This window comes from Cardiocondyla obscurior, linkage group LG10, assembly GCF_019399895.1.
Source record: "Cardiocondyla obscurior isolate alpha-2009 linkage group LG10, Cobs3.1, whole genome shotgun sequence".
Taxonomy (NCBI): Eukaryota; Metazoa; Arthropoda; class Insecta; order Hymenoptera; family Formicidae; genus Cardiocondyla; species Cardiocondyla obscurior.
Window position 1 is genome coordinate 4,194,367 of NC_091873.1, and position 24,445 is coordinate 4,218,811.

The window sequence follows — 24,445 nt, forward strand, 5'->3', positions numbered from 1 at the left end:
TCTTTTTCTGTTCCTTGTTATATGTATTACCTAAATGATGGAATCTGATATTAATATAATAGTCAGTTATACATACAACTAATTGTTTTTTGTGATTGTTAAATAGTTCCTGAGAAAGAATATGATCATTTAAATTGGTAAAAACATAAGGTAATACACGTTGTATTTCTTTATTAATAATTACAGGTTTTTTTTTTTAAAAAACTTTATTTTGATATTCTCTAATAATTTTTTCAGCCCATGTACAAATATAATTAACATCTTTTGATGGTATAATTAACCTGCCTCTATTTTTTTTAACTATTAATAAGTTTGTGCTATTATTTGTTTCTAATACTTTTGCGTATTGTACATGTTATTGTTTTTTTTATGTGTTTTATAACAAATCCAGCAATATAATTATTGACATCTTCAATAAATGTACTTAAAACTGGAATAGCAGATATGTAATCATAATCATTTAAAATATTTGCACTTAAATCAACATATTCATTATTATTAAAAGTATCAATAATAGTATTATGTTTCGAAATGGAATTAGCTGGTAATGTCGATGTCGTATCTAATATTGTGCAATTAGCATGTTCCGATTCTGTTACTTGATGATGTACTAACAACTTTTTATAAGCACTTTTAAATGCAACACTTTATGGATTACTATTTATTAAAATAATAAATGTAATCAAAGTAAATTTATAGTTTGGAATGATATAGGATACCCCAATATGATACTAATAAACAGTTCTTAAAAAAGTACGTGACTCTAATAGAAGTAGATATTAGTTACTAAGAATAATGATAAGAAAAAGACCCAGGGAAAGTTCCTTTATCCGACGGATAAAACATTGGCACAGCTAAGGCCTCAGTCTCTGGTGAAACGCGTCCGAATGCAGATGCTCATAAGTACTGTATCTAAATCATTTAACGATTCAGAATAATTATAAAGAAGTGCGTTGTATGTTACTCAACAAGTTGAATTAATAAAACAATAATCAATGTTAATTTTAACTATAAATTTATTAATTCCTTTTCATCAACCAAACCACGTATCTGATTAACACAACACTATTAAATTAAAAAGTTGGATTTGGGCACCACCCGCTACAACTTCTAATCGCGTAGAAAAAAAGTTCGAGATGATCTTGACTAAATTTATATGTTAAGAGGTACTTTAATTGAGAATTTGGTGGTTTTATGTAACTATCGAAGATTTCTACAACAGATAATACGCCAGTAATAAAACCCACAAAAGGGACGTATTTCCTACTCTTTATAATTAAATTGTTCTCTACATCGGTTATTCTTTTCAAATACTCTATTTCTGTAAAAATTTGAGAACGCCAAAAATTTTCGTTTGACCGTTGTAAAAGAGCTTTGTATCCTTTTCCAAGAGGATTTCTCGAATTTAAAAAATCAAATATTCAGTTAATACATCGAATGAAACGAATTGTACCTTCGCTTCTTTGAAACTGCGGTAAATGGAGAATCTGAGTACAAAATTTAATTGAATCGGCCACATTGCTGCTCAAAGTTTGAGCCGTTAAATAAACTTTTATTTTTACTTTATGATAATTTAAATGGACCTATTTTAGCTTATTTTCAGCCTTTAAACCTTCTTTTTCCTGTAATTTGGATAACTCTTGTATGAATTTCCACTCGATTGTATTCCCGTCACCATCTTTTAAAATTTTATATTCTCCAAGACAATTACGTATCAATTTGAGCATATGACACGCATCAAATATGACATGTACTTTTTGTTGTATAGAAGGATGCAAAAAGAAAAACTTGGTATTCTCCATGTCAAGATTAGCACCTAGCGCTCGTATAGTTGAAAAATGTTGTGGTGGATCATCTAACGTGATTGAAATAACATTAACATCGATATCATGTAGCTGGATCAAGCAATCAATCAATAGATCAGCATTAGTAGCCGAGTCAATGCCATTAATCAGGAAAAAACCAATAAGTATTTTCCATGAGCTATCTAGAGACATGACTATTAAAACTAAAGCATCTTTTACTAAAGGTAAAGTGTCATTCACTTCTGCTCCGTTACCAATATCTACATATCCTCTAACGGCAACAGATATATTTTGCAATTCCTTTTTAATAGAAATCTTATCTAGTATTAAACTGTAAATAATTTTTTTGTTATTCTTTCGTGCTTCCTTTACTTTCAACTTTAAAGCGTCAAAGCTCTTTGAGGTAAAACCAGGTTCACCATTAATCGAAGAATAACATGATCGTAAGGTACTTGAGTCTGGTAGAGCATGACAAAATTTTCTTTTCATGAAGTCATATGCCTTCGGGGAATAAAAATAAAGAGTCATAGCGAACGAACAAAGAGCTGCAGGATATTTTTTTCTGCTAATACCCAATCTAGGATTTCTACGCTGGCCTTTCTATGCTCTTTTTTTTTACTACCTTTTGTTCGTTATTAACATTCTTCTTATTTTTAATAAATCTTTGTAAAAGTTGCGTGATATCAAAATCAGCAATAGCATCCAAGCATGCAAGACCCGATTCCAGAATGGCCTTAGTTCTACGTAATTCACTTACAATGTCCTTCAATGTGCAAATCTTCCTTTTCAAACGACTAATATGTTGTTTTTGAATCTTGTTTATCTTATGCAGCAGTTTCAGTTTACTCATCGCAGAAAAAAGCTTACGTTTCATAGTTTTTGGCGACATCTCGTACGAATGATCGTGTGGGAAGAATTAATTTTCTTTGGAAGTTGATGTTTCCGGTGTATCATTAGATTTAAAAATTTCCGCTTCAGGGATGGAAGTTGTATCGATAATAGCAGGTGCTTGCATCTCAGAATCTCCATCAAAACTGCAAATTTATTATTTATTTATTAATTAATTTTTTTAATTAATTAATTTATTTTAATTAATTAATTTATTTATTGTAATTAATTTATTTATTTCTTACATTTGCGATGAAATATTTTCAGAATCCTGTACGCCATTAAATTTTTTATGTTTCGTAGCAGCTGGTAATGATTCCACTGACAAACGTTTTTTTAAAATTGTCATTTAATTTCACCTTTTTATCTTTTTAAAAAAAAAAATTTACGTAAAAATTATTATAAAGAATAAAACAAATTTTAAAACAAAAATTTATTTATGATAATATCTTATACACTGTACCTACAAATTTCTTGAATAGAGACGGAAGTGCACATTTTTTCAAACGTAGGTAATTTATATTACTTACAGTATAAAAGCAATCCTTATTAAAATGATCGCTGCAAAGAACGCTTTTATTATCTAGGGTACTGTTACGTCAGGTTTAGGAATAATTTTAATGGAAGGATTACCGGTTCTCAATGACTAGGAAATGGATCGAGAGCAGGTAAAGGGTAGAGAGAGAGAGACGCAACTACCAATTCTTGCGTGACGCGTGCGAGACAACGTCACGCGTATTAAGCGCTAGGAATGTATTAGAACGAGGAAAGATTTGAATTAGCGCGATTTTTGTTCTTTTGAGGGAAAGAATTTTACTTCTTGTTCCCAGGGAAAGAACCGGAGGTGTTTTTCGCAGTAAATGGAGCTAAAAAGGTTCATTAAAAGAAAATTTCAAAAATCTGTTTTAACGAGATTTAATTTAACATTCTTTATTATTATTATTATTATTATTTTTTAAAATTGATGTTAAATAGAGATGATACATTTAAAATTTATGATAATGATAAACCCAGAGACTTTAACTAAATTAAATAAACAACGCATTTTTTTATATTTTACAAAAGTGCGCGGGAAAAATAACATAAGAAAAGTTCAAAAGAAAATAGAAATATTTAATCGAGGTCGATCTCGATTATTTCCGAGATCCTGGCTGATGATCTCGGAAATACACGATCAATCAGCCTGATCGGAGCTAAAAAGGGGTGTTCCACCCCGGGATAAAATATGAGGACGTTCTGATCAGGAGATGCCCTGCTGGCCTCTCTCCTGATCTCCTCAGGATCAAAGGAATCAGGGCCTATCGTGAAGGCCCTTTCGGGGACGGAATCCGTCCACGGAGAGCAAGTCCTCCGGAGGAGCTCGAGGAGAGGATCTATGATCGCTCTGGGTTCCTCTTGCCCGCCGAGGAACTCCACGCTCGGGGCGGGGGGGGGGGAAGGCTCTGGGCCGTCAGACTCTTGCCAAAAGACGGTATCGTCATCAGCAATGGAGTCGACCTCCTCAGGCTCCCCAGGATGAGGAATCGGGGACGGAATTGGAGAGGAGCATGCTCTAGGTGCAGCTCCCGGAGAATGAATCGAGATGTCCGGAGAATAGGAAGGAGTCGTAGGGCGGAACTGCTCCAAATCAGGCTCTGACTCGGTCGCATTGACGCTATTTTTCGGCGTATCCGGAGAAGGGGGGAGTTCCCTAGGTTCTTCGTCGTTCAGAGGAACTTCTTCAGGAGCCGGCAAAGTCGGGGGAGCTGGGGGTTGAGGGGACCACGACCTCTCTCCTCTTCTTCGGGGAGGGTCGGTTCTTATCTCCCCTGGCGCCGCCGCGAATAAATATTGTATAAAGAAGGACCGGATAAGGCCCCTCAGATTCCGAATTTGCCGATTTCGGCGAGCCCGGCTTTTCTTTAAGGTTCTTAAGTTCGATGATTCCACTAAAAGGAGTTCATTTTAATGAATTAAATTAATAAATGAATCTTGGAGGAGAATATGGCTGGGCATCACGTCTCACAGCTCCTTTCGGATCTCTCCGCTGTCACCTCAAGTTTCTCTGGCTCCTCTAGCCGAATGGAGCCTTACTCAAGTCAAGGTTTTGATAGTCACCATTTACTGGCGGCATATCGCAACCCCCGACAAAAGGAAGCCCGCTAGATAGGTTGAGGCACCCGAAAAAACGAGAGGATTCGAGGGAGAGATAACGAAATAATTAAGCGTGAACGGCACCCTGACTATTCCCTCAATTTTCATTTTTTACATATATAAATATATGAATACAAATCAAATAAAACTATTTAGTGGAACCGTTCAAAGGAAAAAGGGGAATAAATAAATGATAGCACTTACTACTTGTTGTCTTCAAATTCACTCGGATGAGATCTCGAGATGGTTCTTTATTTCGCCCACACAAGATGATCACAAGCACTTAAAAAGTTTTTCTTTTAAGAATAACTGAGCAACTGAGCAAATTAGAGCAAATTAGATTTTTAGAACAGAATTGAGAGCGAGCGTCGTCGGGACGCTCGGTTTTATAAGCTCGGAAAAGGGGAGGACCAGCGCCAGATTCTAAGTCTTATCCGAATTTTGAATTCTATTCGTTAGGCTTATTCCTCCACTTTTCCGTCTTCACAATTATTGGTCGCCCTTCTTAATTTTCTAAGTTTTCGTCCTTAGTTTCTAATTTTTGGTGAGGAGTTCCCGATATCTATTGGTCCAGGAGAAAATGTTTACGAGCTCCCCTCTACATGGTTTTAGCCCTTCCAAGCTTCCAGATAACAGATTCGAAAAAGCTTTAGGTAACTCTTTTTTTTTTTACCGGCAGCGTGCAATTGCTGCCTGAGTTTTATAGTTTCCAGCCGCGTATCCCAATTTTTATTATTACAGGCTTTTTGCCTCCTTTTTCTAATCCCTAGGATCCGCGGCGAAATTTGATTTTACTGAATTGTTTTTCTTCCAGAATTTCCCTCGTGTTCCGCCAGACATTTATTATTAGTTTAAGATATTCCAAGTCCTTCCGAGCTATTAATGTTTTATGAATATTTTGACAAATCCTTTCGTTTCGATTTTTTTATATTCCACATCTGTTGCACAATTGTTTTTGGTTCCTTCTTTTATTTTATACATCTGGCGATTCAGGATATTCCGTCAGTTAGAATTATTTTTTCTGGAAACTTAGAACCGTCTCCTTTGGTCCCAATACATTCGGTATACCTTTTACTATCTACTTTATCTACCATGTGTCGGAAAAAGGAGATGTGGAGTTACAGGACGTAACACCCCCCGACTTAGACAAATGTTGGGGTAGGTTACACAACATTTGCATAGACAAAAAAAAATATCTCCTTTTTTCGACACTTCACATTTTTTATTTTATTCTATTGATTATTACGTAAATGAATCTTTTTGAATAAATGTATATATATATATATGATTATATTTTCGGGTATTTTTATGTATATTTAACATAATTTATTTTAAGTAATTTTTAGGAAAAGATTTTTTTTTTATTTTATTTTATAAGGTAACTACAGGGTAGGTTTTTATTTTTATTTTATTCCCTGCACGTGTTCGGTTAGTTTGCATGTGACGTGAAGGTTGGGACTTTCTCTTGATGGAAAGAGTTTTGAATGGTTCGATTTATGATTTCGAACATTCCTGGACCATCTTAGCTCGAGGGAGACCGTGCAGTATCTTTATTACTTACACGTTTGAATCTCGTTCCTCAATAGGTCCTTCAGGTACCTCGGTCAATTTCGTCAAACATGTGGAGGATAATTTTATTTATTCGTCCATAACCTTTTTGTAGCATTCCGCCGGCACGCGTCTGTTTCCCACCACTCTCCCTGAGTGGCGGTATTATTCCCTTTCTTTCCCCCTGCAGTCCCTTATGTTATTTTCAAAAATAAAAATATTTTTTTTTCAACTAGTCTATTTATTTTACGTCATTATATATATATATATATATATATATGTATATACTATAGATATTGATTTATATACTATTTTGCAAAATTTCATTATTGAGAATTATGTATATTATATAAGAGCGACAAGGATGCTTAGTGAGCGTGACAGGCGAATGGCTAGAAATTGTCACTCATTATATATTTATACATAAAATAAAATTTTTAATCATATCTAAGTATCCTTTGTTATGTACATATATATATATATATATATATTTATATATGTGTACAATATACTTATTATTTTTTTTTTTTTTTTCAAATATTTTATACTTAAGATTATTTGAAAAAGATTGATGCTTCTTAAAGGAAAGTAAGAGATACAGGAAAAGAGAAATAAAAGAAATTAAAAAATTTTTAGAATTCTAAGGAATGCTTATTTTTTTTTTTTTTTTTTTTAAAAGGTATAATTGATTACTATATACTTAATATTAAAGGCCTTAGCTTATTGACAAATGTAACGTGTGATTATGATTGCTTACAATTACGATTATATATGTAAAACTAAGGGAAAGAATAAAATAAGAAAATGATAATAATGATAACTTAAATTTTAATTTGGCTTGGGAACCGTATGCGACGCATTGTGGGTTTTTGCTCCACGTTATTCAGTCCCAATTTATAGTTAATTAGCACGCTTGTGCTTTTGTAGGCAGCCCCTGCAGCCTCCAAAATATTCGCCAAATTTCGGATTAATAGGTCTCCTTTCTTCCTGATGGAGAAATCTACTTCAGCGAATTCGCCCCAACAGGCCCGACGAATTGAAATCCGCCCCCACTGCTTCTCTATCAGTAGCCGGACTAGAGCGATGTCCCGCTCGGTCCACCCAGATGGGTCGGTGGGCTTGACGCCGTGTATCCCACATGGTACAGCTTGCCACGGCTGTTCCATGAATCGCTCTTCTAGGCGACAACAATCGAATTTTCGCCTATGGATTTTTCGCCCCCAATCTCGCAGATGGATCGTGACGTCGGTATGTGACGTTACCTCCGTCACGATCCCTCTCTGCCACCGTCCCTTCTCCTTGACGGCGACCAGCGTTCCCTCTTCTACGCAGTCCGGCGCTAGCGTGAGGTTTTTCCCTATGCGGGTCATCCGTAGCGTCAAGTACCTGAGGAGCTCGTTCAGCTCTCCCTCTCCGTTCTTGAGTTTCACCCAAAAGAAGGTCGGCGACTCAACTTCTAGTACCTGCACCTCAAGCGGAGAGCGGGTCAGCTGGTGCGTATCGATGTACGAAACAGTTGCCATTTTTTTTCTTCTTTCTTTCGTTCTTCTTTCTTTCTTCTTTCTTTCTTCTTTCTTCTTGCTCTAAAACAAAATGTTCCTTTAATAATAAAGAAAAGATATTCCAATTGTTGTTTAAAAGATTCTATAGAAATAAATTATAAAGAAAATGAAAGGTTGTTGCGTGTACGGAAATACACGAGGTAAATTCAGTCATGAAGGAAAATCTGTTGCATGTATGGAATTACATGTAATATGATCAAATTAAAGTTTTTTAGTGTCTTAGTTGTAGAGAATAAGTTGCATTCTCTCGGGCTGGAAGAAGAGGATAATGTCGTTCCTGTTCCTCCTCATGATTCATTTCAGGTTCTTCAATAGGAGGCAATTCATTTTTTTGTTGTTTTTCAATCTCTGGCTCAGGCATTTTCGGTGCGCTTGGTTTTTCATATTTTTGTCTCTTTTCTCCTAGGTGTAATAATAGTTGTGTTAGTGAGTCCCAGATGGCTCCGATTAAATACAGAGACCATCCGTATACCGTATGCAGTGCATACCCATGAACGAGAGTGTCGAGAATTAATTTAACTCCGCGAATGCACAGAAATATTCCTAGCATTCCGGCGCTGATATTTCCGAAAACCAAAAATTTACTCCACATTTTATTCCATGCGGAGGTTGCTACTTTCTCTATTGATGCCTCGTCCATGAGATTAGAAATTAATCCTCCATGTATCGTTGTAGGTTCTCCCATTACTCCCCTTGCTACTGTATTAAGTAGCGCAGGTCGTTCTGCGGGGAACATTATGTGATCTCTTAGATGTTCGAGATCTTTTTCACTGTAAATTCCGCTGGCTGCAAGTGATCCTGGATTTGTATAATGCCATGTTGGTTTAGTCATAGGCTTTATTGTGGTGGGGGGTAAGGTTCGTTCTGGTGTGGGTATCATTCGATACCATCCGTCATTTAAGAAATACATTGGAGGTATTACTCTATTGCATGAGATTTGAGTTCCGGTTCTGGTTAATATATGAGTTCGTGGTGATAAGAAATACGTTTCATTATTTTTAAGTACTGGCAATTCGGAATAACATTCTTTTATATGTTGAATTTTTACATCAACAGGTGTACATTTTATTATGTGTACAACTTCTCCGGAGATAACAGCCATATATCCAGGCCCTTTCATTATTTGATATGCAAATTCGTCAGGTGAATTTACTGCGATACTTAATGCATTTTTCAATACTTGTTGTTCTAAATTGCAGCGTTGTTTTAGTACGTCTCGATATAATGAATTCATTTGCGAGCGGATATGTTTTTCTACGTATACAAATTTTGAGTTTACATAAGTAAATATGTCTAAATTTTCGACGGATAATGGTCGCTTTTGTGCAAATGAATCTCCTTTCGTGGTTTCCAAAATTAATAATTTAGGATGCTCGGTTTTTGTCAAAGTATATCCACATAACGGTTCTTCTCCTGTCTTGGTTAATGCAAATGTTATATCATGCGTAGATAATGAATATACTACTTGCGGTTTTTCGTAGAGTGTATCGAGCATTCGGTTTGCATACCCTTCATATAAAATATCGTAGTTATTAAATTTGCAATAATCGGTCGGTAATGTTTGCCAGAATGTATAACCCCCATCGATATCGATGCAATTATTATCTGTATAAGTACATACAGTTCCTGATCTTAGGCGAATCTGATTCGCCTCCAAATTAATAGTAGCTTGATGAGTAATTAAAGTAATTGTTATTATGGCTTGTACAACAACATTGTCCCAGCTTCCGTAAGGGTCCGAATAATAACTGCCGGAACAATGTCCGTCGGTACTTGCAGTTCCTGCAAGCGTAATTGGTCGCATTACCGTTTGATTTACTTTTAATCCGTAAACGTGATTATATGTTGAGAATGAGAATGATCCTGTTGCGTGCATCTTTTTGCATTGATCGACTGTAGTCTCGAAAATATATTCGGCTTGCCCGTTGGCTACTGTTGAGATATGTGAGTGCATTCCGCAATGGTATACATTTCGATTTATTGAAATTTTACACTGTATTACAGGTATTCCCTCGAATTTAGATAATTGCAGCAGTTGTATGTAGGTTCGGTCTACCTGAGGCTGTGTTAACGGTATATTACAGTTTTCAACGTCCAGTAACGATAAGGTTGTGATATTTAAATTCGCCGATCCACAATCATAACCGATTATCCCGTATGTTTTTTTAGTAATATATGCTAAGATGACCGTGACAACAATCCATTTAAATCTCGAATCCATCTGAAAATATAATTTTTTTTTTATTCTCATCCGTTCGGTTTTATATATGATACTCGGAGTCTGTTTGGATGTACTACTTTCGTATTTTTCTTAATTCTTATTCTCACATTGTTTTTATTTAAGATTTCTAAAACTTCGTGGGGCCCTGTATATTGATTGCCAAATTTTCCTGGCTTTGGCCCTTTTAATAAAAATACATAGTCGCCGGGTTTAAAAATTTTCGGATTTATCTTCTTGTCGTAATGTTTTTTAGATTTTTCTTTTGCCTCAGTTACATTTCTGAAGGCATTAACTTGCAAATTATGGAGTTGTGTAACTAAACTTATCAAATAATCATCGTAATTGGCTAATTTTTCCTCCGGACCGAGTGGTTCGTCCGTCGGTACTCTGGCTATTTTCCCGAATACTAGTTCGTATGGTGTATGTCTTGTTGCTTCATGTACGCAAGTATTATAGTTGAACATGGCGAGTCCGACCCATTTGTCCCATTCCTTTTGTTCATTGGCGTATTGCTTTAAATATTCGCCAAGAGCGTGGTGAGACCTCTCTAACGAGCCGTTTGATTGCGGGTGAAATGCTGTGGTTCGGAATTTTCGTATTCTAAATATTTTCGCCACTTTCTTGATTAATTCACTCACGAAATTCCTTCCTTGATCGGTTAAAATTGCCTTTGGGGCGCCTAATACACAGATAAATCTGTCTACAAATACTTCGGCGATTGTTTCGGATGTCTGATTTTGTAATGGTACGCCCATGCAGAATTTTGTCAGCTGGTCTTGCATGGTCAGAATATATTCATTTCCTCTGTCTGTTCTTGGCAGAGGCCCTACAATGTCCATGGCAATTTTGTCAAAAGATGCTCCTGGTGTGTCAGTTATTAGCATGGGTTGTTTGGTTTTTACCCTGACTAATTTTTTTAACTGACACTGTAGACATTGCTGAATATATAATTGAACTTCCTGTTTTAAATTTTCCCAGTAGTATTTATGTTTAATTCTATTATATGTTTTATTTACTCCGCGATGCCCCCCCGTTGGTGAACAATGCATTTCTCCGATTATTGACGATCGGAGATCTCTGGGAGGATATTTTATTGCTCCGTTGCAAATTATTATTTTCGTAGGTGAGTTTAAGAAAATTATATGTAGCAAGTTTTTAATTTCGCCCCAAGGTACATTGTTTATTAGATCGGTTTTCGCAATACTAACTGTTTGCAAATTTAATTCGTCGGAGATTATTCGCAAATTTTTTATGGCTGTAGATATGTATCGCAAAGTTAAAGTTGGTCCTTCCCGGACTCCTTCGCTGATTGGTAAAATAATGTGATAATATTTCTTGTATTTTATCGGTTGCGCTTCCCCTAAAGCAAGCGTTTTAATTTTCGGTAATTCATTCCTCTCAAATAATTTTTGTGAACCAGAATCCAAAGGATTTCCTTCAATGTCAGTGAAGTATGTGATATTATCTTTCCGCAAGAATAATAAGTCGCGTGTTTCAATTATGTTGTTAGGTATATCTTGAATTTCCGTAACAACGGGTAAATTTCTATTTTCCTCTGTCTCACTCTCATCTTCACTTCCACTGTCGCTCTCTCTTTCCTTGTCAGATTCATCTACCTGCTCATCCTCCTTTTTGATTTCCTTGTCTTTTAATAGTTCTGTCCTTGCCTTTTTTGCTGTAAGGCTTCGTGTTTGTATTCGGTGTTCCTCTGGTGGTTCATGAATTAATGCTTTTTCCACAATCTCCTGTGATGGTTCATTTAATTCCTGTTCCGTAAATGGTATTGAATCATTTTTGCCTATTTCATTTTTATTAATTTCCTTTTCTATTTCTTCCTCATCAGATAAATATAATTTGTAATCGTCGTCTTCTTCACTGTCATTATCGGATTCTTCTAGCATTTGCGCGATTAATTCAGCATCTTTAGGATCGTTCGGATTTAATTTTTTCGTAGGCTTAATTATGTTGCATTGTTTTTCTTCTACAGGATTTCTTGACAATGCATCTGCGTTTACATTCGTTTTTCCGGCCTTGTATACTACATCGTAGTCATACTCGGCTAATTTTAATCGCCATCGTAATATGCGCATGTTTGCATCTTGCGCATTTTTGAACCAAAGCAATGGTTTATGATCCGTGACTAAAGTAAATTTCCGACCGTATAGGTATGGTCGAAAATGTTTCACACAATAGACTATTGCTAGTGCTTCTTTTTCGTACGTGTCGTATTTTACTTCGTTCTCCGTTAATGTTCGTGATGCATATGCCACGGGTTGATCTTTGTTTATTATTCCCTGTGACAAAATTCCTCCTACAGCTATTCCTGAGGCGTCCGTAGTTAAGATGAACGGTTGTGAAAAATCCGGATATTGTAATACGGGTTCTTCACATAATTTCTGCTTCAGCGATTCGAATGCTTCCTCTTGATTTGAAGTCCATTCAAATGCTGTGTCATTTTTTAATAAAGCGGTTAATGGTTTAGCCAGTTTTGAGAAATTAGGTATGAACCTGCGGTAATATCCCGCCAAACCCAGAAATTGTTTAATATTCTTAGGCGTTTTTGGTCGCGGAAATGATTTGACGGCTTCCAGCTTTTTCGGATCTGGCGTTACGCCGTCCTTGCTAATTACATGACCGAGATAAGTTACTTTTGATTTCAAAAATTCACACTTATCCGGCTGTAATTTCAGATTTGCCTCTCGCAACCGCTGTATTAATTGATTGAATTTTCGTTCGTGTTCTTCTAATGTTTTTGCATATATGACTATATCGTCCATATATACAAATAATTCTCGGCCCTGCAATCCCATTAACACGAGATCCATTAACCTCTGGAAAGTGGCAGGTGCGTTTTTTAATCCGAAGGGCATTCTTTCGAACTCATAATGCCCGAACGGAGTTGTGAAAGCCGTTTTATGGCTGTCCTTCGGATCCATTTTTATTTGATGGAATCCGGAAGCTAGATCACAGACGGAAAAATATTTAGCACCGCCTAATTGATCTAGTATGTCAACAATGTTGGGTAATGGATAAGCGTCTCCGATTGTCTTCTCATTGAGGCTTCTAAAATCCAGCACCATTCTCCATCGTTTATTTCCTTGTGAATCGTCCTTCTTTGGCACGATCCATATGGGCGTATTGTACGGTGACTGCGAAGGTTTTACTATTCCTCCTTTCAACAGTTCGTCCACCTGTTTATTTATTTCCTCTTTATGTTTTTGTGGAAAGCGATACTGCCGGGTGTTAATAGGTTGGTCATCCGTTGTGGGTATTTGGTGTTGCAGTACCTGAGTGAAGGTCAGCTTCTCTCCGGGTATATGAAATCTATCCTGGCTCTTTTTAATGAGATTTGTTACGTTCTCCTTTTCGGTGGCGCTTACATGTTCTAGGCGTAATAATTTCATTATCTCGGAAAGGCGCTTATTTTCCTGCTCATTTATTATGGCTAGGCATTGCGCACTAATTTTATCATTCCTTTTCTCTTTATCCAAACGGGAGATCGTAGATTCTTCTATTATTTGCTGAGACCGTTTTTCCATGGAGGTTGATATTCTTGAAGACGGTTTATTTATTGTTATTTTATTTTTATTATTATTAATTTTACATTTATCATATAAATGCAACTTCTTCGCTATTTCTTCGAAGGTAATGTGAGAGAGAGTATCTTCATTATTTCCGGGTTCTCTGACTCGCGGAAATTTTAATTCTTTCATTGTTTTCAATGGATCCATTCTAGAATTACTGGAGGAGGTCAGATCACGTAGTGAGGTTTGGAAATTTCCCTCCTCGTGATTGACAGGAGTTGAATCTTTGGAAATTTTAGATTCTATTTGTGAGGCTTGGAGATTTACCTCTTTATTTATTATATTTCCCGGCGATGTCCTGGCATCCTTCTCCTGGGCAATTAAATTTATATATTTTTCTTCTTTGGACGGGGTTTGGAAATTTCCCCCATTATTTATTTCATTAAGGTTCTTACCAGGCGATGTCTTCGCATCCTTCTCCTGTGTAATTTTTATTTTGTTTTTCTCTCTCTTTTTAATTTTCTTTTGGATTTGGTCTTCAAGAAGTTTTCCATCGATGAAGTCTTGATGACAGAGATCGCTGCTATCATGATTTTCTTCGTCATAGATTTTCTTGACTTCGGAGTCTCTTGACATTTCAACGGTCTGCCATTCTTTATTACACTTCTCGATGTTTCCTACCTGCATTTCACTTAACGGTAGTAATTGTATTGTAGGTACCTGAACTTCAATAGGTTCGCTCAGTGTACTTATTATGTTCAGATATGCCTTTCCGTCTTCATTGGTGGCGACGGTGTCTCCCAGATAAATACCGTGAACGACTTTCATTCGCGGTACATATCCGACCTCAATCTCTGGGTTTGAAATTCGTACAAAGAATAGAGATTCGCCCTGCGGTGGAACGGTAATTGTTTCAGGAGTAGAAAATGAAATTCTTTCTCCCGATATTTCTAAATGTCCTTCAGCATAGTCTATTCGCGAATTTGTTTGTTTGAAAAAATCATTACCCAATATTCCGGCTTGAGAAATCGGAAAATCTTTTGACACGATGTGAAAAATTACTTGTTTTTTAAATAACGGCATTATTACTCTTCCAAGAGTATACACCGGATAATCATTTATTCCGTTCAATCTCAAAATATTTCCGTAATCGATTTTTGATTTATTTGAAATTAAATTTTCTTTAATTATATTCGGGCCTGAACCTGTATCTAACATGAAAGTCGCGTCTTGATTTTGATTGTTTAACTTTACTTGAATCGTGGGTACATGACTATGCCTATCTAAATTTACCGTGACCGGGCGAATTTCGGGCTCCATTCTTTGACTTATTTCCGGAGAGTTACCACTGGGTGTGAGATTCGTCCGGACCCCTGCTGCACACCCATCTTTGAGGGGCCACTGGCGTTTCCCGCACTTATTGCTTCACGCCTTTTGTTATTAGCAATCCTTAGTTCGCAATTATCTAACGTGTGCCCTTCCTTTTTACAGTAGCGGCAGTGCTCTACCTCCTTAGAGCCGTTTTGCCTCGCATTATTTCGGCATTCTTTGGCCGAATGACCGAATCCTTCGCATATTTGACACGTTATTCGTGTTTTATGCTCAGTTGTTCTCGATTCCTGCTGTTTCCTCCAACAATTATTTGCGGTGTGCCCCGATTTGTCGCACCATTGACAGATTAATGTTGTTTTGACTTGATTGTTATTGTTACCGTTGCCATTATTAAATCTGCAATTTCTTGCATTGTGACCGGGTTTATTACAAATTTGACAATTGAATTTATTTTCTTGAATTAAGTTTATAAACCGGCGGTTATTAGTTTCGCGTAACCGACATTTTTCGGCACTATGTCCGCGTTTTTTACAGATTTGACAAATTAAAATCTCGTTTGGGGCATTTAAATGGTTTCCTGTTTGTATCGCTAATTTCCTACAGTTCGAGGCAACATGCCCTTCTTTGAGGCATAACTGGCAAATTTCTCGAGAACGATCTATATTCGATAACTTAGGGGTGGCTGAGACTTTACCGTGTCGTATTTCGGTAATTTCACGTAGCTCTCTTTCTATATTTAGAGCATCATTGACGGTTTCATGCACATCTAAATCCCTTTTTACCCTTTGTTCTATTTCTGCTTTTAACCCTCGTATAAAACTTTTGCATACATCTTTTTCTAAAGTGTTTCTAATTTCAACTAATTGCTCATAATCATCAATCATTCTTTTGTGCACGTCCATTATTCTGTTTCCCAGAAGTCTCACTCTGTTAGCATACGTGATTACGTCTTCTTCGTTTTTTTGGTATACTCTGCCCAATTCCCCCTGTAGTTGGTAAACATTTTTATCTTGGCCAAAAATGTTCTCCAAAAATCTGGTCAATTGAGCCACGGTATCAAATTCCCTTCCCTGGATCGTTCGTCGAGCTTCGCCTGTTATCCGCGTTCGAATTACTTTCGCGAATTGTTCCTCGGCCTCGGGAGGCAACATATTCTTTGCCTCCTCACATCCTTCCACAAAATAATTTATGGAGATGTTTTTGCCATCAAAGAAGGGAACCGCCTCTACCGCGTATTTTAATGTGGCGAACGGATTTGTATTCGCCATTTTCTTAGGTTCTACTACGGGTTCAACTTTGCTATAATACGCTTGTAGTCGCTTTGGCGCCAGGGGTATTCGGGTATCGTCTAATTTAATTGTAGATCCCTCCGTTACCTCGGATATATCAGGCAAAGGAGTAGATACGCTTTCAGTAATGGTTTGTAAAGGAATAGGTTGTTTAGGTTGTGGATTTTTGGACACAGTGGGTGTCGAAGTGTGTATCTGTGATTGTGTAGGTTTTGATTTACCCGCTTGTTCAACCGCTGCTTTATAAGCTTTATCTACTTCTTCTTTATCGGATTTTGCTCTGGTCTCCATTTGCGAAAACCACGCTCACTATCCCGGACGAGCCCCCAAAAATCGGTAGTATGTTACGTCAGGTTTAGGAATAATTTTAATGGAAGGATTACCGGTTCTCAATGACTAGGAAATGGATCGAGAGCAGGTAAAGGGTAGAGAGAGAGAGACGCAACTACCAATTCTTGCGTGACGCGTGCGAGACAACGTCACGCGTATTAAGCGCTAGGAATGTATTAGAACGAGGAAAGATTTGAATTAGCGCGATTTTTGTTCTTTTGAGGGAAAGAATTTTACTTCTTGTTCCCAGGGAAAGAACCGGAGGTGTTTTTCGCAGTAAATGGAGCTAAAAAGGTTCATTAAAAGAAAATTTCAAAAATCTGTTTTAACGAGATTTAATTTAACATTCTTTATTATTATTATTATTATTATTTTTTAAAATTGATGTTAAATAGAGATGATACATTTAAAATTTATGATAATGATAAACCCAGAGACTTTAACTAAATTAAATAAACAACGCATTTTTTTATATTTTACAAAAGTGCGCGGGAAAAATAACATAAGAAAAGTTCAAAAGAAAATAGAAATATTTAATCGAGGTCGATCTCGATTATTTCCGAGATCCTGGCTGATGATCTCGGAAATACACGATCAATCAGCCTGATCGGAGCTAAAAAGGGGTGTTCCACCCCGGGATAAAATATGAGGACGTTCTGATCAGGAGATGCCCTGCTGGCCTCTCTCCTGATCTCCTCAGGATCAAAGGAATCAGGGCCTATCGTGAAGGCCCTTTCGGGGACGGAATCCGTCCACGGAGAGCAAGTCCTCCGGAGGAGCTCGAGGAGAGGATCTATGATCGCTCTGGGTTCCTCTTGCCCGCCGAGGAACTCCACGCTCGGGGCGGGGGAGGGGGAAGGCTCTGGGCCGTCAGACTCTTGCCAAAAGACGGTATCGTCATCAGCAATGGAGTCGACCTCCTCAGTCTCCCCAGGATGAGGAATCGGGGACGGAATTGGAGAGGAGCATGCTCTAGGTGCAGCTCCCGGAGAATGAATCGAGATGTCCGGAGAATAGGAAGGAGTCGTAGGGCGGAACTGCTCCAAATCAGGCTCTGACTCGGTCGCATTGACGCTATTTTTCGGCGTATCCGGAGAAGGGGGGAGTTCCCTAGGTTCTTCGTCGTTCAGAGGAACTTCTTCAGGAGCCGGCGAAGTCGGGGGAGCTGGGGGTTGAGGGGACCACGACCTCTCTCCTCTTCTTCGGGGAGGGTCGGTTCTTATCTCCCCTGGCGCCGCCGCGAATAAATATTGTATAAAGAAGGACCGGATAAGGCCCCTCAGATTCCGAATTTGCCGATTTCGGCGAGCCCGGCTTTTCTTTAAGGTTCTTAAGTTCGATGATTCCACTAAAAGGAGTTCATTTTAATGAATTAAATTAATAAATGAATCTTGGAGGAGAATATGGCTGGGCATCACGTCTCACAGCTCCTTTCGGATCTCTCCGCTGTCACCTCAAGTTTCTCTGGCTCCTCTAGCCGAATGGAGCTTTACTCAAGTCAAGGTTTTGATAGTCACCATTTACTGGCGGCATATCGCAACCCCCGACAAAAGGAAGCCCGCTAGATAGGTTGAGGCACCCGAAAAAACGAGAGGATTCGAGGGAGAGATAACGAAATAATTAAGCGTGAACGGCACCCTGACTATTCCCTCAATTTTCATTTTTTACATATATAAATATATGAATACTAATCAAATAAAACTATTTAGTGGAACAGTTCAAAGGAAAAAGGGGAATAAATAAATGATAGCACTTACTACTTGTTGTCTTCAAATTCACTCGGATGAGATCTCGAGATGGTTCTTTATTTCGCCCACACAAGATGATCACAAGCACTTAAAAAGTTTTTTTCTTTTAAGAATAACTGAGCAACTGAGCAAATTAGAGCAAATTAGATTTTTAGAACAGAATTGAGAGCGAGCGTCGTCGGGACGCTCGGTTTTATAAGCTCGGAAAAGGGGAGGACCAGCGCCAGATTCTAAGTCTTATCCGAATTTTGAATTCTATTCGTTAGGCTTATTCCTCCACTTTTCCGTCTTCGCAATTATTGGTCGCCCTTCTTAATTTTCTAAGTTTTCGCCCTTAGTTTCTAATTTTTGGTGAGGAGTTCCCGATATCTATTGGTCCAGGAGAAAATGTTTATGAGCTCCCCTCTACATGGTTTTAGCCCTTCCAAGCTTCCAGATAACAGATTCGAAAAAGCTTTAGGTAACTTCTTTTTTTTTTTACCGGCAGCGTGCAATTGCTGCCTGAGTTTTATAGTTTCCAGCCGCGTATCCCAATTTTTATTATTACAGGCTTTTTGCCTCCTTTTTCTAATCCCTAGGATCCGCGGCGAAATTTGATTTTACTGAATTGTTTTTCTTCCAGAATTTCCCTCGTGTTCCGCCAGACATTTTATTGTTAGTTTAAGATATTCCAAGTCCTTCCGAGCTATTAATGTTTTATGAATATTTTGACAAATCCTTTCGTTTCGATTTTTTTTATATTCCACATCTGTTGCACAATTGTTTTTGGTTCCTTCTTTTATTTTATACATCTGGCGATTCAGGATATTCCGTCAGTTAGAATTATTTTTTCTGGAAACTTAGAACCGTCTCCTTTGGTCCCAATACATTCGGTATACCTTTTACTATCTACTTTATCTACCATGTGTCGGAAAAAGGAGATGTGGAGTTACAGGACGTAACAGTACATTCATGTAAATTTATCGATGCTAACCACTTCTTGAGTAATTCTGGATTTTCCAATGGAAATCTAGAATTATATATGTGGAAGAAAATTAAAAAACGTAGTATAGTACAAAAATTAAACATTTTTATATTTTTACTTACTGTGGCGGCCGAGATGACAATCCGGCAAATTGGCACTCGGCGCACCACGACATATGCAGCCCGGCGTACATGAACGTATGCCGGAAGGCCCGGAAGCTTGGTGGGAGAAAAGCTCCGGGCCCGACTGATAACAGCCGCGGCCACCATGCGTCGCGAAAGACGAAGAGCTTTCGCGAGAGTCAGATGCGATAAGGACCGCTATATAAGCGGCACCGATGGAGCTTGCGATATCGCCTTATCCGATAAGGAGATCGTTTTTGAATACGGTCGATAGTGCTCGAATAGACGCACACTTCACAGTATAAGAAGTAGTGCTCAGCCGACGCACATCGAACTGAGACGAGGCAGTATTCGTTGCCACGAAGCAGATCATAGACGCATGCCGTTACCACCAACGACGAAGAGTCAGAGTCCGGAGACAGAGACTCCACAGAAGCGGACTCGGAGAAGCCGCCGCAAGAAGCGGGCCACACTGATACCAGAGATCGTGCCTGACAGTCCTCCGTCGCCACCGGTCGAGGAAGCAAGAACACCGAAGATAGTATCGATAGAGGTCTTTCCGCCGCAGCAGCCACTGGCGGGAATATTACGGCCTCCAGGACTTAAGAAGCCGCCACGTCATACGCACTTCCAATTCCTGGAGTGGAAGCCTCCTCTGGCCAACTTTACGCCTCCACGATTAACGAGGCCACCAAGGATTTATCTCGCACCGGGCGACATACGTGTTTGGCGTTACACTAGTCCCCGGTGGAACCAAGTGGATCCGCTGCTCTCGCCTATCCCACCAACACCACCGGTGCGGATAGAGCGAGGAGTACAGTGCGGGCCAAGCACCACAGAGAGGGCTATACAACACGCCCCTGTGGTCACGGATAGTGGAGTCCAGTGCGATTCCTGGGCTACCACCTCATCTTCCGAAGCCGAGCCGCCGATACTACCAGGCGATGATAAGTGGGGTCCCATAAAGGTGACGCTCACCGCTCCACACATTTCTTACAGCGAAAGGCGGTTATAAAACGTTGTAAAGCGTTATTTTGTAAAAGCACCAGTGGGTGCGATTTAAACGATATCAAACATAATGTACATAGATCTGTAAATATACTTGTATATATAGAAAGAAGGCTGTAACGACCCTGCGTTTACGTATGCCGAATCGTCGGCTCGAATGCGGGACGCGCCCGTGCGCTCGTCGGTATTCCGGGATTCGGATAGATAGGGTCCGTAAATGCAGCGAGCCTGGTATTTAAATATATGAACAAAGGTTTATTAAATGAGTAAGCATAGAACGCGTATTTACAATATGTACACTAGGCGCGAAACGGCCGCGCGAGCGGCGATCGAGGTTTGAAAATAACGAGCGGAGCACGCGGTGTCGGCGTGTCCGCGACGCGCGAAGTTTCCTAGGGCCACGCGCCGTACGGCGGCACGTGCGAATGCGGTATGCCGGCGCGGGAATATATCGCAGATGTTCGCGTATTTCGCCGAAATCTCCTGTTATTTCGCGGTATCGCTGACGCGGGAATAGATCGCGGATGTATGCGTATTTTCGCCGAAACCCTTAGGTTTTTCGCGGCATCGCTTGGCGGTTTCGCGGAGACAGGAAGTGAAGCACCGGCTTGGTGTCGCGTACTCGAGAGCGCTCGAGCGAGACAGAGATCTCTCTACCCCGTGGTCGGCGACGGTGCGAGGGGAACTATTAATTCGTGCTCGGCGATTCCACGCGCCCGGTGGTCGAGGTCCGAGATGACTCGGAGGAGGCGGAGTGCGCTCTACCCCTCGAGCTGACCGTGCCGGTGCGTTGGAAGTCGTGAGCACAAGTTTAGGAACGAGCCCCAGGATCACCTGGTGGAAACAGAGAGCGCTCTACCCCCGGATCGGCTCTAGGATGTCGGAGATGCTGCTCGCAAGCGAGCGGATCGGAGACGGTCCCGCTGAGCTCCGGCATCGCGGTTTTATACAAAAAAACGAGGGCGCCGGGCTTGCGGGGCTCAGCGGGGGTACGGATGATCCTGCCGTGGCGCCGAGGATCTCGTGACGGCGCGATCGCGAAACGGTGGTCCTCGCCGTCGTTGGCGCGTTCGGTGGCGTTCGGCGGAATTCGGCTAAGCCCGTACGGGGACTTAGCCGCGAGACGATAGCGTAGCGCGTGCTATCGCCTATTCGATAAATATAATATACAAGTTTGGGGCGCACCGCGCCCGGGTCCCGCCAGCGGAGTTCTGCCGACGGCCGGCCGTTGTTCTGGCCGGGACGGTGCACTTCCTGGGTGCACCGTTACATCACCCCCTCCCCTCGAAGTGCCTGAATTTCGAGGCACTAATGCTGCTGCGATTTTTCTTTACAAGACCGTAATCGGCCCGCGTTGTCGAACCGTAGGTGCCATCGCCGATTCCCCAGTCGCGGTTTGTACTGCCGCGAAACATGGACGGCAAAATGCGGCACGTCCACCACGATGCCTGGCTCCACCTCGACCGGGATGGGGGGCGGCGGTATTGGGCCCATTACCCGAAGTGGCTCGAGTGTTGGTCGCGCGATGCTTGGCGTGACGATGGCCCGTTTCGGCGGCGGTGGCGGCGGCGGCGGCGGCTCCAGCATCCAGGCCCTTTTCCGCGCGTTGGTTGCGTCGGATCGCTGTATCAGCGTTCCCACGCGTGGTACTTGCGGCTTCGCTGTGGTACTGGTGACAGCCTGGTCTACTGCTGGGGTGGCTGGTACGTCCGTGGTCCCGTCTGCTGTTCCACGATAGACGGTCCGCCACTCTGTCCCGATAGCCGGCTCCGCGGGATCGTAACTCTCACTTAGCAACAAGTTAATTTCAGCTAATATATCTCGCTCCATGGCTGATTTACGACTGAATGATACGAAAGTCGTCGTCGTGAAGCTGCGAGGTTCGGTTATTATTGCTCTGTTTCGTTTGTTATTCCTCCCGGAGGTCGAGGCTGGGGAACGGTTCGGTTGGGCTGAGTTTTAAATCTTTCACGTGTATATGCCGATGCCATTTCCCGCGTTCGCTTCGTAAGTCCACGATTACTGGCGAGATGATCCGACGAACTTCAAGCGGTCCGATGAATTTCGGCGCGAGTTTTGCATTGAACGCGGCCGCCTTACTCGATAACGGGTGGTCGCGTTTCCAGACGATGTCGCCTAACTTCGGTTTCCATGCCCGGCGTCGGAGATTATAGTGGCGTTCTTGTCTCTGGAATGCTCGCGCTAATTGCACGCGTACGAAATCGAAAGCCTCCTCTAATTGTTTTTTTCGCTCGCTCGGAGGTATGGCTTTTCCCGGTGGTTCTTCTGGACGTCGGAGTTCGCGACCGTGTTCTAAAAATGCCGGCGTGTACCCGGTTGCTTCGCTGCTTGCTGTGTTAAATGCGAACTGGAGTTCGGGTAGAAACGCGTCCCAGGTACGATGTTTTTTATCGACGTATTGGGAGATCATCGTTTTCACGGTACGATTTGCCCGCTCTACCGGGTTACACTGGGGTGTATACGTGGGCGTAAGTCGGTGTCTGATGCCTAATTCTTTGAGCATTGCGGTTACTTTCTCGGCTTTAAATTGAGTGCCATTGTCTGACAGGATTTCTTCCGGGCATCCGTGCCTCAAAATAATCGTTTCCCGCAATCCTCGCTTAATTTCTTCCGCGGTGGCTCGACGTAATGCCCGCAGTTCGATCCACTTGGTAAATCGATCTTGCATTGTTAGTAACCAGACGTGCCCTTGCCGTGAGCGTGGCAGTGGCCCGATTAAATCTATCGCGATTTGTTGCCCGGGGCGGTCTATCGCAGTGCTATGAAGTATACCCGGTGGCTTGGTTTGTTCCACTTTATGCGCCAGACAATTTTCGCACTTCCGAACGTAATTCGCGACGTCTCTGAACATACCCGGCCAATAAAAATGTTGCGCGATTCGAGTTATCGTTTTAGCAATCCCGAGGTGCCCGGCGGTTGGCTCGTCATGGTATTGTTTTAATAACGCGAGTCGTTCGTCGGTGGGTACGCATTCTTTCCACTGACTATCGGCCGGTGTATCTTTAAAATCGAGTTTATGGAGCACATGTCGGTATAGCTTCCCGTTTTCGATCCGGAAGTCCGGTACTTCTTTCGGTTCCTCCCGTGTTTTTTGCCACATCTTTCGGTGCCATGCGCATTTCGGGCGGGTCATACTGTTAACGTGTGCTTGTCTCGAAAGGGCGTCCGCGACTCGATTTAATGAGCCCTTGCGATATCGTATTTCGAACGAATACTGCTGGAGTTCGAACGCCCAGCGTCCAAGTCGGCCGGCGGGTGATTCAAGTTTTTGAAGCCAGCGAAGGGATTGGTGGTCCGTGATAACGAGAAAATTATACCCCTCAAGGTACCCGCGCATTTTCCGGATTCCCCATACCACCGCTAAACATTCGAGTTCGGTCGCGCTGTAATTTCTCTCGGCATGGTTAAGTGTTCGGCTTGCATACGCTACCACCCGCTCCCCTTCTTCGAAATGCTGTGTTAGCACGGCCCCGAGACCGGTGTTACTAGCGTCGGTTTGTAAAATAAATTTCCGCGAAAAGTCGGGGCAGGCCAGAACCGGCGCGGTGGTGAGAGTTTCTTTAAGTTTGTCAAACGCGACTTGCTCCTCGTTTCCCCATTGCCACTTTGCGTTTTTCCGTGTTAGAGCGGTAAGCGGTGCGGCTACGGTCGCGAAATTTTGTATGAAACGCCTGTACCACGAGGCCATTCCCAGAAATTGCCGAATCTGTCGGACCGTTCGTGGTGCGGGCCATTTTGTGACTGCGGCCGTTTTTTCCGGGTCCGTTCGAATTCCCTCTCGATCTATAATATGGCCCAGGTATTTGATCGTGTTGACGCAAAACTTGCATTTCTCGCTATTTAGTTGTAACTTAGCCTCGCGTAATCGCCGAAAAACTTCGCTGAGCGTATTCAAATGTTCGTCCAAAGTCGCGTTGCATACGATAATGTCGTCTAAGTACACGAATACA

The 24,445-nt window shown here is 40.9% G+C and overlaps 3 protein-coding genes across 3 annotated transcripts in view; 1 reads left to right on the forward strand and 2 right to left on the reverse strand.

The window, feature by feature from the left end:
* LOC139106267 (G-protein coupled receptor Mth2-like) overlaps nt 1-24,445 on the forward strand; it is a 147,025-nt gene that overhangs the window by 17,240 nt on the left and 105,340 nt on the right. The gene's annotated exons all lie outside the window — the stretch shown is intronic.
* On the reverse strand, nt 832-7,897 carry LOC139106142 (uncharacterized). The gene is made up of 4 exons (XM_070662705.1): nt 7,761-7,897; nt 3,139-3,284; nt 2,939-3,014; nt 832-2,722 (listed from the first exon to the last, which is right to left on the reverse strand). Exons 1-4 carry the CDS (start codon nt 7,895-7,897, stop codon nt 2,392-2,394), a joined length of 690 nt encoding a protein of 229 aa, XP_070518806.1. The 3' UTR covers nt 832-2,391.
* LOC139106266 (uncharacterized) lies at nt 8,126-10,157 on the reverse strand. The gene has a single exon (XM_070662872.1). It carries the CDS (start codon nt 10,155-10,157, stop codon nt 8,148-8,150), a length of 2,010 nt encoding a protein of 669 aa, XP_070518973.1. The 3' UTR covers nt 8,126-8,147.